We start from the raw sequence: 16,664 nt of genomic DNA on the forward strand, positions 1-16,664 counted from the left end.
AAAAACAATCTGAGATATTTTTTGAGCTTGTTACACAATTATCAATCTTAATTGAACTGAAAGTTTAAACAATGAGCAGCATATTATAATATTCTGTCGTAGTGATTGTATTTGATATTATGATCGTTTGTGATACTGTAATGAGGAATGGGAAAAATTGGGTTTGGAATGATATTGGGAGATGAGTTTGTACGTATCAGTATAACAATGTACGTTTTACGAGTACAATGCTTATACTATAGGCAGTGAGTATAGAATGTAACATTCTAAAAAATTTCACATTTTAGTATAGAATGTTGAATGTATAGAATCTGACTATAATCTTCTTTTTCATATACCTTCACCACGACGGAGGTTGGCTATAATGACGGCGATTTTCATTTCAATACTATATATATAATACTATACTGAAATCATAGTAACAATCTTTTTATTGAACAAGATTTTTAAAGTTGAACCTCAATAATATTACTAACGTTTTGTGATTTGACAATCCCAAACTCATAAACCGCGATGACGCCCACAAGTTTAGTCTCGGAAAAGTTTCCAGGAAGTTTGCGAAAATTTATCATTTGGAGTCGAAAAAACAAACTTTTCCAGCTTCTCTGTGCAACCAATTAAAGGACCACGTGCAACACTCAATCAGAATGGAAAGCAATTCATTCGGCAGCCTTTGCAATGCAAGTTACGATAACTTCAGAGAGATGGAAATAAATGGAGAATTGCCTCAACATTTTCACTCGAATTGCAGTCAAAGCATTTAAAAATATATGTGACTAGCACTCTTCTAATTTTGCTCTAACTAAAACTGGTTCAACTTTAAAGAATATATTCCAAAGTTGATTAAAACAAGAGAGTGGGCTGCTTATTGTTGAGAAACTAAGTTCTATTGTAACGTTTCTCAGTTAATAATACACTACTCACGCCTTAAAAAATACAGTTGTTAAGTGAGCCAAGCTGCTGAAAGGATAGAAATATCTCGAGAACGATATTTCTTTGTACAAATATGATTACCAGTAGAACAACATCTAAGAATTTTCGAGTAAATGGAAGAGAGAGGTTCAGTGGTGGAGAGGAATAGAAAGTCCCAATTCAATTCAAGTAAAGAATTTTTAATCTCAATGTTATTTCAGATTGTTTCATTCAAGAAAACAAAGATATTTGAGAGTTTTATAACAAATCAAATGATAATTGATTCTGTCATTTGAAAAGATTGTATCCTAGCAATTGTTTGAAATATAATACATCTGAAAAATAAAGTGAGCGCTCACAGAAAATTACAGCAATTCCAACATCAAAGACATATTGAAGTTAGAAGAATTCATCCATTCGAAGCAATTGGATGCTTCTCAAACAGTTTTTCCCGTATTACATTTTGCAAAGCAAAAGTCGAGTAATCACATTTTGCTGAAAACATTCAGCATTCATAACTTAGTGGGGATAAATTCTTGGAACAGTATAAAGGGCTCTTTTAATACAGTTATTACTCCAAATGGAAGCACTGTTGATGGAAAATTGCTGAGTTTTTACAAAATATCAATTTAATTATAAGTCTCAGTGAGTCCGTTGGAATTCTTGAAATGAGTGAGATGGATATTAATTACAATGTATGAAGAACGCCGGCCGCCCACTCACCTATGAAAAATGAGATTTTGAGATAAAAGATTTCGGCATTTCGCTTAATATCAAAGCAAATCAAAACCAGAGGTACTTGGAATTATAAATCCTCTAATTCTGCTCACAAACTTGACCTAGCTTGAAGTGGAAATTTGAAAATTGATATTCAATTGTTGATAAGTGACAGTGACATGGAGAGCTCCCATCATTTTAGAAGACACAAAACAAGGCTTTGTGAAGAATTTTACAAGGTTACTATTCACAATATTAACACAAGGTGATTTCACAATACAGTAATACAATAGAGACCTTATATTCTTCAACTCACGACAGTAGAATGACTGAAACTGTCTGGAACGGTGATATTGTGGTTGTGGTAATAATTTGAAGTTTTCTATTATCTAATAAGAATGACCAGAAAATGCTATATGTTTATGAAAATCCAACTTTTGCTTCGCCAAAGTTTTATAATATGAGTTTGTACCAATCCAATAAAAAATACTCCATATTGCCAAAACCACTGATTCATCTGAAAAATAATTCATGGATTTAGTTTCGATTGTTACATCATTATCACTAATTAATCAAATCAATTCTTCGTTTTTTACATCATTAGCAAACACGAATAGTTTGGCTTGAACATTGAGCAGCAGAATCCTATGTTGTGTGTGTAAAGCTGACGATTGGCCATTAGCTGTTAACCAATGAAGGTTGAGCTCTACTGTCATTGGCCGAGACTAGACACGCCCAAGAATTCCAAATGTGTAGTCTCGGCCAATTACAGTGGAGCTCAAACTTCATTCGTCAACAGTAAATGGCCAATCATTAGCTTCATAGGGCTTCATCAACACTGTATTTTCGTGTTCAATATTTAAGCTTTCAGTCCACTGGAGATTGACAATGATGTAACAAACGATACAAATTGTTTCAATAAATCGCTGATTATGACAATCGTGTCCATTCGATATGGATATCCTTCATAAAAGCTCAGAAAGCTTTCACTAAATTCATGGGTACTGTAATACTGGTACAGAAAAATGTAACTTCAAGAAATTTGGATCATATAGTGATACTATGATAATCTTCATTTGAAAATACATCATGTTGAAGTATATAATTTGATAACCAATCTTATTGATCCGTAACATACCGTGAATTATTTGTTAATGATGAACTTATAAGCAAATAACGCAAAATGTGAATTTTCATAACTGCTCTGTGTATCGAAGAGCTGAACAAAATGAAAATTTTCATACTGTTTCGTGTACCCAAGAGCAAACATGGCAAATAAAAAGCTGCTGGAAAAATAATACAAACAAAGTGAATTGAAATTATTATAAACCCATTGGTTTTTAGCCAGGTGATTACAAATGGAATATTTGAATTGCATGAACGATGAAAAAAGTGAACCCTTTGTTATTTATTATTTGAAAAAACATCTGACAACACTGCACAACCAAAGAGCATGGTCTGTGACCAAGTTGTATAGAACGGCAACAATTCCAATAGAGAGAGTGCACCCTTTCTTTGCCATTAACAGCATGTGTGCTACATCGAATCCATATTTCTCAGTTATTATCTGTGGTGTGGTTTCTGACTTTACTTTCTTCTTGCCCATACACACAAATCCTCGCCCTTTCTCTCCCTCTCTCGTCTACTGTATCCTCTATTATTCTGTTTTGAACAACACTTGTTACTAGTTTATACCTTTATTAACAGATTTAGAAATAATTTTCTAGTTCCATGCTTTAATCTGTTTTGTGAAACATGGTGCAAAATTCTAGCACACATTGTGAGTCTGGAAGAAAATATCGAAAATGAGCTTGGGATAAAAATGAGTTGTGAACAAGAATTGAGTCTTCTCGGAGCATCACTAGCAATTTGTCATTCCTTTATAGCATTTTTTTACGATCATCAATTAATTACAAAGTGAGTAAATCTTCAAGATTAAGTAGCATAAGGGAGAAATTTCTGTATTCCTTTTTTTCTTCAGAGTAATTGTCTGATATGTTGAATAATTACTTCCAGCACAAAGTTACAAGCATCAGGTCAGCCTTTTGAAACTAAAGGTGCGTACAGATATACGCGCCGCGAACATGAGCAATTCACTTTTAATCAGCTGATGCCTAGCTTTTCATATCTATATCTTATACCGTTTCTGTAAAAATACAGATATAGTCAGCTGATTAAAAGTGAATTGCTCATGTTCGCGGCGCGTATATCTGTACGCACCTTAATAAATAAATCTTCTCCATTCTTCCATAGCAGATATCATCTACAGGCTCATATCACTGAAACTTCTATTTCAGAATTAGTATTAATGGAATAAAAGATTACAAAACGTGATTCTCTGTGATTGGGATTTAATTTAGCATTTTATCTTTCTCCATAGTCCAACATTAATTTTATGATGAGTTTTACGCTTGAGCGCGTTCAAATCATTATTACTTCAGAAACATTCGAGATACCATGATTAAGTTCTCCGCTTTCATACCAATCACAAACGAATATTTTGTTTCATTTTGCACGGTTTAATCTCACAGATATTTTTCCTTGTCAAAATATACTCTACTCGTTTATGAGTTTTCAGAGTTGAAAAAAAATCATTTTGTTATTCAATATTAATTTGTGTTTCCCCCATGGATTCAATCAAGGAACTTCATGCACAGGCATTGTTATCCTTTACTCCTCCACCATTTTTCCTCAAAATTCTACCAGACAAATAATAATTATTATGAACATGGAAACAGTAATATTGATATGACACGGGGCCAGGGAAAACAAGAAACTAATATAATTTTCCTGCTGTTCTGGCATGGAAAAATTCATGTTCTTGTTATAATTAATCCAGTGTGGATAGTCAGTAGCGACTACTTTGATGTAGATGAAGCTGAGAACATGTTGAATTAAACTCGAATTTTATTTCGTTGACAGGATTCTAATTATTATTTAGTTAACGTAGCTGCGTTGCCAATAGGAATGGAGCTCGTTATTGCTGTGGAGTTTATATCAAACGATTCAGCTTTACTCAACAGTGAAGCCGTTTTATTTCTCGACTCTGATGGTATTTGTTTCTGCCGGCAGAGGAGGACGTTTTTATGCATCACTCTAAGGTTTCCGCTAATTGGCTGTATGCTACACAGGGCCCTCTGCTTCCTGCTTTCCTCATTATCTGACTCTGCACAGAGAAATGCGAGCAGCCGACCGTACATCACGTGCCAAAAAGAATATCCACTCACTTTTCCAAAAAAAATAGAACCCCAGCTTCATAAATATTGTTGTTGCTCCTGCCAGCCAGCTCATGTTGTCCTTGCAGCGTGATAGAAATTACAATATTTTTGCAAACCTGTTTATGAGGTAAAATTAATGTGTAATGAGAGAGGGAGCCAGAATATGTGAAACTCAATTTATAAATTCAAACCTTTGAACTAGAATTCTCTCAGCATATATCAGTACCTGCAGTACCTAGTTTGCCGTAATTAGGTTTCAACAGTTCATCTTTATTCGATTCTCCTGCTTTGTATTCTTTGTTTTGTACTACAATATAGTAATATTATGAGGTATTATCATTGTATTGAAACAACAGCTGTTGATCTTTATTCGATTCTTCTCTGATTATTTTTTGTCACTGTAATAAAAGAAGCTTGTTAATATTTTTATTATTATCATACTGCATTGCATCATCACACATATTTCTTCGGTATTCGTTCTTACAGATACCCTAATTATCAGGAATTTACTGGTTTTCAAATTCAAAAGTATTGATTCAATTAAAGTTTTCATCTACAACCACTGTATACATGAAAGTGAGAATTATTTTCATGAGAACATGCAAACATATTCAACATACATACAAACATTCAAGATTTATATTTCAAAATAACAAGGAAACAACGTGAGAAAAATCGTTGTCAAAGCTGCTCCCTTTAAGTAACAGTTACTGCAGTAACTGTACGCAGGATGAAAGCATCTCAGTCAGATATAAATCAACGTTTTCCTCAGTTTTAATGCAAGAGATTGTTCAGAGAATATTCTGCATAGCGAAACTTCATAGAATGACAAGACTGGATATAAAAAGCTTACTTCAGAAGCAACAGTGCGTGGAGAAACAATTTCAAAGAACCGCTATCCACCCAGCCTCTAAATTGAGTGTCAGATTAGATGGAAGTTGTTGCTTTCTGCTCCACTTGAAGTCGCAGCTTCTAGATTTTGCCACTTTTTCTAGAAAGATCTCTTCTAGATCGCACAGATCAGATTTGAATGGTCACCTCCACTGAATTAGAACATGAGATTCGTTTCCGAGAAGCACTTAGTGTGAGTGCAAAAAGGAGATAGCGTTTTTATATCTGAAGGAAAATGGGAATAAAGTGAGTGAGATAGAGGAAATTCTATCTTCCAATAGAATCTGTAGAACTATGAAGGTTCATGTAACTCATACGATGAACCTCTTTGATAACACATTCCTTTTTGCATTTCAAGCTCTGATCAGATATCGTGTAACTCATATGATAAACCTTTCCAATAGCATATAATATATGCCATTCCTTTTGGTATTTCAAGTTCTGATCAGAAATCTGTGATGTAAACAGTGTGTATATCATGTGTATCAAGGCACTGTACATGAAAAAGACTACTTATACATAACATGTGCTGTACTAGTCTATACTCTTATAAAATTCTTATCTCACTGACACTGATCACGATTTCTGGAAAACTACTGGATGGATTGCAACAAAACTTAGAATATAGCTTCCTCATACGTCCTAGGTGCTCACTAAGAAATATTTTTGGCGATATTTCAACTCTAAGGGTGGTTTTTAAGGGTTTGAAGTTCGTCTTTTAGCATGTATATTCTTCTTCTCCCAATCTCTTAATTATAAATGAAATGTCCATATCATATGTTACTATAGAACTATAATCTAGAGAGAGTACCTATTCGAAACAGTTGATAACTGGCGACCAATTAATCATTTTGTCAGGTTGGCATTAAGTTGAGATTATTTCATTAGGTTGGCACCAAGTTGAAAAATTAATTAAAATGCATTTATCGAGAACAAATTGAGTGGGCACTGCTGCTTCAATCAGAGCTATTCCTGGGAGAATAGATAATTTTCATTTTTCGTAAAACAATCTTTTATGACGGGAGTTGCTTCTATCAATAATAATTGATCCTATTCTATCAAGACAAATTTTGTTTGTATATCCGACAGATCGCAAAAACTGCTTAAATGGGTATTTTAAAAACTTCAGAAGTGCCCGTTGTGGAATCTGTTTGTAAAGAATGAGGAAATTCGGCCAAAATTTAACTTGGGCGAAAGAAAGGGGTTATTTATTAAAACGGCCAAATAGCTGTTGTTGCTTTTCCTAATGTGAAAATATCTTGCATAGAAGTGAGGCGCTTTTCCCATGAATCAATTATTCTCAAGCATTGATTGTACTACCATAGAAGGTAGCTTTCGATAAAAACATTGGAGTATATGTATAAGTTAACAGTTCGTTGACTGTCAGTATTCCTCATTAATAGCATCAATGCTCCCCTTTCAAACAATGCTGACACATTGATGTGAATCTTGCTATAATCTGGTTACTTTAGATTTATTATTTTTAGAAGAAAATAATGTTGATAATCGCTACTGTTTCAATTTCAATCATTTTGACATTTCTGCTTTTGATGCCAGCTGTTATTATTATGTGAAAGAAGCTCTCATTGAATGAAATCATAATCATTGAAGTCAATAATATTATACTAAGAAAGCAATAATTTATTTGAATATGTGTGTTTGTGGATATATGTATCTATGTCGGACGGATCTCGAAAACGGCTCTCACGATTTTGATTAAATCAGGAATATAATATTATTGTGCTTGCGACAAGAAACATCACTTCAAAACACCCCATACTAAAGTTCTTAATCCTCCAGTTATAAAAAATCATGATTGTAAGTGTCTTTGAATAATGGTGATCCCTGCACATGTACAACTTTGAAAGTTACAAATAACACCCGTTACCTTGGTGTAATCTTGGATGATAAACTAAAATGGGAATTACATATAGATTATATTTCGAAGAAGTTACGTGCAATCAGTGCTCAAATCTTCTTTTTACATAGAAATATACCACCAGATTGTCTTTATCTAATTTATAAATCATTATCAGAATCCTTAATTAGGTATGGCATCGAGGCTTGGGGATGTGCTGCAAACTATCTATTAGACAGGGTAGAGCGTATCCAATTCAGAACCCTCAAATGTATAATGTCCGTATCTGACCGATTAAATTTCACAATTCATGATAAACAATCTGTTTAACGATTTTTTCACACACTAACTCCAAAAAAATTCTATCTATATAAGTTAGCATTAATGTACAGAAATAATTATTCTTTCCGACAATTTGCACCTATACCTCATATAATCTTAGAGCATTCAGTGTATATTCAATTTCTAAATATAATAATTTGTACGGGAAAAGATCATTGAAATACACTATTCCAAAACTGTTTCATTTGCTCCCTATCATGAAGCTCGACATACAAAAAGTATCAAAACTATTAGTAAAACATTTATTTGAGATTTATTTTTAAAACCTGAAGATGATGTAGAACATCGAAGCAAGTAGTTTCAATTTGTTTTTTTTTTAACTATTATTTTATATTGATTTCAAAAACAGGGTACTACAATGCTATTCTATATAATTATTATTGAACGAAAATCCTAAAATGCATTTTTGAATAAATGCATTCTCTATTTAATTCCATCTGTAGCTATTTTATAAATGAAAAGTATCAAATTTATCGAGTGTTTACTGCTATATAACTATTTTTTCTGATTCTTGAATTCTTTGAGAATTTTCTATGATTCAATCCATCATCAACAAATCACTACTTAGTAGTTTATAATAAGTAAATCACAGAGCGTATACTCGTACTTATTATTTGTTTCTGTCGCTGTTTTTACAACAAGTACTCGGGTACTTGTTTTCAACCCATGCAGTAATTTGTTACACATCTATATTTGAAGACAAAGTTGAATTTATTTAACATTTTATCTATTTTCTGTATGAACTACTGCGGTTGTGAACTTGATGTAGATAAACAATGTTGAGCATTTGATTGCCAGCTCCGTTGCTCCATTAGCCATTTATACTCACTTATTTGCATATCTTAATTGACGCTAGACGAGGAACTCGGGATACTTAATTATTGCTAGAGATTTTACTGGTTGAAGTCTTTCCTCACTGAAAATTCTCGTAGCTCTTCCATTTTGGCTCATTGCAATGAAGCGAGTAACGAGCGTGTTTTTGAATGCACTCATTAACATTGCTAACGACTCTTTGGTCTGTAAAAGTATAGAATCTAGAAGAGTCACCTATTTTGGTGGTCTAGAGATTGAATAGAATCATAGAATTGACAGAATCTAGAGTGCTTAAAGGATTGTTGGATACAGGAATTCTACCACTGATCGACGAATTTCACTCTCAAGTAACCTAATCATTCGGTTTTAGCTATCAAATAATCGCATCACAGTAGCGATTTATGAATGATGTGGATCAATCGGCAATTCAAAAGCGATATAAATCAATTGGCCCATGGTCACGATGTATCCTCTTTTCCTAATAAAATTATATTATTAATAAAATATTTCATATTATGAAATTGGAATTGAAATTAGATCTCCAACAACTCGGACAAGCGAGGACCGGAGCTGGTACAGTAAAACAAATATCCCGGAAAAATGGGGACGAATTTAGCCTACCAAAATTTGAAGTACTACCGGAAAACATCCAAGATAATCTTCATGTGTGACGCACAATACGTTTAAACTAACAAAAGATAGCGGATAGTGGATGATATTTACTATCCACTCTATAAAATCAAACTAGAAAGGTTTTGACTACAGTTGATTGGTTTGGCTTGAGGCCTATTGACCAGTCATTGGTTAGGTCATGTACATAATAAGTACTTTTATTTTAGAGAAGGAGAGTGATGAACGTTTAAAAGGAAAATAAAATTCTAAGAAATCAAATGAGGAAAAGTGAGAAAATGGTGAACGGTTGATACAAAGGAAATAATAATTTATATATTCCGGCTAAAGTTGATTCAAAATAGAGAATTTGAATGAGAAGGAAATTGGAATTGAATTGAGGGAATGCGAGTTTCCAGTTAATTAACCCGTCAATTAGTTAAATCCGTTGGTTATCACTCATCAAGTCAAAGTTGTAAAAGTCTGAAAGCATATGACTTGGTGAGAAATAGGTGATGATAGGAGTAGATCTCAAGGCTTCAGACGTTCAGGGATGAGTTTAACATTCTGAGAATTCGAAAGAATAATTCAAGGAAATTCCACTGTTTGAAGTACTACGCATTACTGGGTTCAAAGGGAAAATTTTATTTGTACTTTTCTTGAGATAAATGAGCTTAAATTCTTGAAATGTTTTTTCCTTGCTAATATTTACTCAGTGGACGTGATACACAAATATATCTCCCCCTAAAGCTTTTCATTCTACAGCCTCCTTTGAATAATAATGATAAAAACCTTCTAGATCCTGAACCCCTTCACTTTTTCTCCACATGAATATTTTTGGTACGCCGCTGCCTTAGTAATCTTTTCGTGTAAACTTCGTTTACTTTTTTTTTTTGCTTTTCAATTTTCAGTAGAAAATGTTTAATAATTATACTGTAATGTACTTTGAGAAAACTGCCAATGCAGCATGCAGTCATTTACAATGATGGATGGTGGTTATAACATAAATAGCTTTAATTAAAATTGGCATATATGTATGAGAAAAGAAATGCGGTAAATCTCTGAGCAGCACAATAAATAAAGTAAAGCCGTAGAGTTGTGGCCGGAAGTGCGAGAGAAATTTCTAGACGGTTGGCTGGAGTGGGAGTGTATAAAATAGTGTCGGAAAACGTAGCCCTGCAGAAGCTTTTCCGGTTGACCGCAATGAAAGTAATAAATAGGCCGACTTTGAAAATGCCAGATTAGGTGCGGAAAGCCTTGGATATCAAAACTTAACTACTCATTTTTTCAGTTGGCGATAAGTCCAACACGGTTTTCCCTCGCTTCCCTTCCCCCCTAAGGTAGCTCCCCATCGATTAACCCCTCCAGGGAAAAGCTGTATCTGCTCGACCACACTTCCAGCATTTTCCTCTTCTTATCCTCCGAATCCTCTATCCTTTCCCTGGCCAACAGCAACTCCACGACTTCTCTATTAGAATTTTCCACATCTTGAGCTTGCTAACTCTCCTCCCCATCGATCCTTTTGCTCTTGGCAAATCTCCATTTCCCTTCCGAATTTATCGAAACTACCTTCATCTTCACTCCCAAATCTTTTTCTCATAAATTCTCAGACTACGAGCCGATATATGCCGGAAGGCCATATTTCATCCAATACATGTATATTTCTTCGAGGGGAAAAACAGTCGATGTCTATTAGCTTTTCCAACTTTTCTGATACTTTTTGTTGTTTGTTTCTAAAACTCATGGTTGGAGCTCACTGAATATGTGGCCTATGTCTACTTCAATCCTTCTGATTCACTGAATCAAAACCTAACTATAACTTCTTTTTCTTCAAATAAATAGGATGAAAAATCGGCCTATTACAAAAAAACCACATAAGTCGATATGTTGTAGATTAATATGTTCAGTTAGGGTTGAACTCGAAACATCGATCTTTGAAGTTACATCAAGTATGAATAATTGCCTGAATTGAAAATATTCATTAATATCAATGCTCTTGACGAGCATAACAATTGGTTTAAGAGAGGAATTACTCTATCATTCAAACATTCTCAATTTTCCAGTTTACAATCCATGTGGGTTAAGTGGAAGAGGGGCTTTTATTGCCTAAACTTCGCTCAACTCATCTTTATTATTGTAAAGTTTGGAAAGGTATTTATCTATCTATTCTTAGTAGCATGAACATGAGATAATTCAAAGATCAAACACTGTTAGCGGAATTATATCATTATGAACATACTATGGAAACTATCACTGAAATTCATGACTACATGAATCGACCATAATTCAAACATGATTTCACATTGAATCGTATCAATTTTGTTCCTGAATATAGCTGAAAAGCACACATCCACACACACACAAAACTTTTCTACGCTTTTACAATATTGAGAGCTCTTGCCGCTCGCAGCTGCAATTTCAATTCAATCGCGAGAGAATTGCCTCTAAATTGACAATCTAATTTGTCGCGCAGCTAATTTTTTAATGTACCCGCCATGATTATAATGGAGTTGTTTGGCCTCGTTTGTATCTCCAAAACGAGGCTGGAAATACAGGCTGTAGTCACCATCAAATGTATTTGGGTTCGGGCCGATCACTCCCAGACTAGTGATAAAAACATGAAATAGATTAGAGAAAACAAGGTCGATAACGATTAGAGCTTCAGCTGGATTGGGCCTTTCATTGAAAACTGTGTACGGCCAGCCCTGCATGCTATCAGACTAATGAAATACGTCCGACATTATGCTGAAGAGAGAAAAAACGTTGTATCAATCAGCACACATTAGCCCCACTGCAACCTCGATCCACACACATTGCACTTTAGCAGGCCTACCAACACAATCCAATCGGAATGTCCCCTGAAGCGCAGTTATCCACCCTGTTACATCACACCCCGCCTCCTCAAATCTATTGCACAAATTCGTTCCAAAACGGGCACTTTTCATCCCCCTCTTCCCCATTAAAAAGTGGGGTGATAAACATCTATTGTCTGGAGAGAAGGGAATTCCAATCGGGGGATAGGCGCAATTGAATTTGCAAAATCCAAAGGGGTTCATTTCCTTTGATGGTTATTCCTCTACACTAGCCATTCAGAATCTACACTTTCAAAACACATCGTCATGAATATGCTGATGAGACCTTAAAATTTAGTGTCCATACTATCAAAGATAATGTTTATGTCTTTTCATGTCAAAGAGACCTCACAACTATGTATCATGCAGGACAATATTAAGTATTTATTTTATTTGGTTTCAAGATTTCTTATTATTACAAGAATATTTGTACAGTAGAATTAACAATATTATCATTCTACTATCATGCAGGAAAATATAAAATATTCATTTCAATTGGTTCTAAAATTTCTTATAATTAAAGGAATATGTAGGCCTACACAGTAGACTGAACAATATCATCATTCTGCAAAGTTCTTGTAATTTAAATTCTATATAGTAATGTAATTTGAATTGCAATGTAAATAATACTTCACAGGAATTTCGCAGATTAATCATATTTATCAAACTTGTCAACTTAATCAGGCGAATGTTATACAACATGACGCGGAAGATATTTTTATAGCTTCCATTTTTCAAAAAACTCTTGGTAGATGTAACATCGCCTTGCAATCATTATGGAGAGCAATATCATAGGTAAAGCTTACACAGTTAAAAATTCCTGTATTTTTATAGTATGATGGGTGATATGATAAATTTACTATTATTTAATGTGAATTTCAAACCGTTATATTAGTGATTATTTGGCAAGCACTTCTATATAATAAGAGAGAGTAGGGTTGTGTTTGTTCGTTTGTTCGTGTGTTCGTTTGTTCGTATCAAAACATGTCAACTTGTGGATTGCATACCGGAAAAACGGGAATGATTTAGATCTCCAAATTTTGAACATAAATTCTAAAAATATCAATCTCGTGCACCTGGAAGCCCAAATTTAAATTTTCCTTCTAGATTCTTCAGAATTGCTGTTTAAATTTCATTAATGGTACATTCGATTTCATTAAAAAATCACCAAATCATATGGTCGAAATTAAAATAGGAACATCTATTTCTATATTGCTTTCTACCTGAAAAACATAGTTTTGAAACTTCGTATTCCTGATGCAATGTTCAGGCCTACACGTGGCATGGATAATTAATTTTTCAGCTAGAACATTTTTTGAGACAAATGCTAAATAAACGTCTACAGTTTCATCAATGCTGTATCGGCATTATGAAAACGCATGCAGTTAATATGTCTTTCAATGAAGGTGTTGTTATTTACATAAAGAAATTATATTCTTCCATTCTTATTTAATTAGAATTTCAAAATTATTCGAGCCCTGATAGAATTACTGACTCACTGTACATAGGCCTATTTTGAATTCTTCTAGATTTCATTACGTCAAGTTTTAAGAAATACGGGTTGCCTGCTAGTTTATAATATGAGAGGCTTATATTCTACCAGGTACCCATTCAAATACTCTGTGTTTACTGTAATAATCGAAAGATACAGCAAGATATCGTATTATATAATAATAATAATAGCATTTTTTTCTTTAGGGCTACTTTTGAATATAAATAAAAATCTGACTACCCTATAAATCTGATTCGAATGCATTTTCAACTTGGAAATGACATTAGTAGCCGAAACATGTTGTGACGAAATAATTAAAAAGGGTTCTCAGATTTATATTTTCATTAACATAATAATATTATGCCTCACTGTGTGACACGCTTAATTAAACATTCTTGGAAACCAGTCATGAGACACGGTACAATGTAGGATCGAAGTAAAGTATCTTGTTCCAATTCAATAGAAGAATTTTTTTCAATTGTTGCAGGGAAATTCTACATAACGGCAGCTTGTATCTGCCACCATTTTCGGGAGAAAACTTCAGACCAGACGTACATTCAACCAGTTATCGCTGTCTGGCCACCAACTCAGTCGGAACAATTGTATCCAGAGAATGTAAACTACGTCCAGGTCAGTTCAACTTTTCAACTTTTCCCATTCAAAGTTCTAAAAGTTACCTACTTTGCTTGCATCACACTATTGGAACAGCCCAATTACAACAAAACTAGTATTCATTCAACTTGTTGAGGCCTCAACTTATTCAGTTTTCTACTCCTTGTACCGTAATAATGGTGATAGCTATAATGATAAACAAGGCATTCTTGTTGAACAGTCATGTAAAATGTGTTGATGACCGTTCTAATTTTGATAATATAATTATCAATTATCAATCATTCATTCTTGTTTATGTAATAACTTACATCCGTTCTAATTTAATGATAAATAAACTTCCATTCATTTTAAAAGCTTAATCATTCTACTACTCAGAAAAAATGAAGTAATTTTATTTATATTTTAAATTTTTGTTTCTTCTTTATCTCTGTGATTTGAGTTTGCAATGTATTTTTTTAACTTGATGTTTTCCATAGCCCGACGCTGTGAGGCACACCGGGGCAGAGAGAAAGAAGAAGAAGAAGTTTTCCATAGGTCTCTTCAGACCTGGCAAAGGAAATTAAATAAATCAATCAATTCATTCACACCAATAGTAACAGTTCAGTTCTTTCTAAGGTTCTCATCCTAAATCCTATTCCAAATTCCTATTCCTATTTCTAAATCCTAAAACTTGTTCTCATTTACTAATGAACAATTCCAATGTAATTATGACAATTGTAATATGAAGATATAATTACTAACAATTCATTCATGATAATGTCATACAATAGTTCCAATTTGATGATAAACATCCTATGTTCATGAATCATGACTCATCTACTCCAATGATAACAGTTCAATTTCTTCTGAGAGTTTCATCCTAACTTGAACTATCGATAAATAACTAGACGTTTTGATCCACATTCTCCACTTTTACAATAATAGTACTTCTACAACTCACTTATCAAGTAAGGACGCGCGTTTCAGGGCACTGGACCCATCATCAGTTGGCAAGGAGTAGGCTACCTTGAGTTCACTATACTTTTAAGCTCGAACAGTTCATAGTTGACAGTTCAAACTGTTCAGTAATGATACTTTGGTAATTTTAAAAATAGTGATTTTAAAGATAGTTTTCTTGAGTTATAGAATATGCAATAGAATGTTTTCGATTATTTGTTGTTTAAATTTCTGGTAGATTAGTTCAATCAATAAAATTTAGAAGTGAAATAGAAAGTTGTTGTTATTGATAAAGTCCCATGACTCGCCCTTTAAAATCTAGAGATCTCTCTCCTACCCCCATCTGAGGCGGTTACACTTTTATAGTTGTGACAACTATTTCTTATAAAATATAGATAATCATTATATGGATAATCCAATATTCAAAAACAATCTACATTGTCCTCAAACCTTAACAAATCAATCTCCCTAATCCATCTCTCTGAACTGATATGGATCGATCGTCATTGGCTAGAATTTCGGATAACGGTGATGAACACAAAAATGTCGAATCAACATTCATAATATTGACTCGGGTGACATTTATGCACGATAAATACACAGACAACATGTTCGTTATCACCACCACGCATAACATCTAGTGGCATGGATTTAGTTGAATTGTCATCGATTGTGACAGCACCACAGCACCGCTTGTCACCTGTTGCCAGCAATAATAATTCAGCGCGAAAATTTACGCGCGGTGTGGAAGTGGTTCTGCAGGAGAGAGAATTATGGGGGATCAAAGAGAGGGAGAGAGTGGGTGCGAGTGAGAGACTGTCTTTATGAGTTGGCTGACGAGTGACCGCTGGCTTTTGTGAGCTGAAAACGTGCGGTTGTGTATTCTACGCCTGCGGTTGACAGTTGAATTTTATAAATACTACGTTTTCAAAATGACAGCCTGTCATTGCCGCCTGTCGCGATATTAAAGCGGCAACGCTGCTTGATGAATGGCGCATTCACATCGCCAACTATTCATTATCAAAGTATTCATCGCCGCGTGTGAAATGGGCCTACAAGCAGCAGCAGCAGCTCGGCATCGCCACTGGTCAAAGCCACTCGAAATTTCAACGATTAACGCTTGATTATTATCGCAGTGGCGAATCAATACGGCTCCAATCGATCGCCGTACCGTTCACTGCTGTCGCGTCTACATTTGCATAGCACTCTAATCACTAATAAAGCGTGTCTATGTTTTCATACCGCTTTAATCTTTGTCAATCTAAGCCTGAATGGTGGCTAGAATTACCTACAGTAGTATGTTCCTAGAAGGTTTCATAATTCTTTGCAGATCCAATCAGAACCAAAATAGAATTGAATGGAAAAGTAATAGAACAAGTTAAAATTTCAACTATCTTGGTAATGATGTAACA

At 34.2% G+C, this 16,664-nt stretch overlaps 1 protein-coding gene across 2 annotated transcripts in view; it reads left to right on the plus strand.

The window, feature by feature from the left end:
* LOC111049969 (Down syndrome cell adhesion molecule-like protein Dscam2) overlaps positions 1 to 16,664 on the plus strand; it is a 244,556-nt gene that overhangs the window by 176,857 nt on the left and 51,035 nt on the right. For both annotated transcript variants that reach the window (XR_005570419.1, XM_039420535.1), the window contains exon 4: positions 14,192 to 14,334. Coding sequence is in view for 1 of the 2 variants with exons in the window: in XM_039420535.1 (XP_039276469.1) it covers positions 14,192 to 14,334 (143 nt within the window). In the remaining variant the exon portion in view is untranslated. The remainder of the gene's footprint in view (positions 1 to 14,191; positions 14,335 to 16,664) is intronic.

The sequence above is a fragment of the Nilaparvata lugens genome, chromosome 2 (assembly GCF_014356525.2).
Source record: "Nilaparvata lugens isolate BPH chromosome 2, ASM1435652v1, whole genome shotgun sequence".
Lineage (NCBI taxonomy): Eukaryota > Metazoa > Arthropoda > Insecta > Hemiptera > Delphacidae > Nilaparvata > Nilaparvata lugens.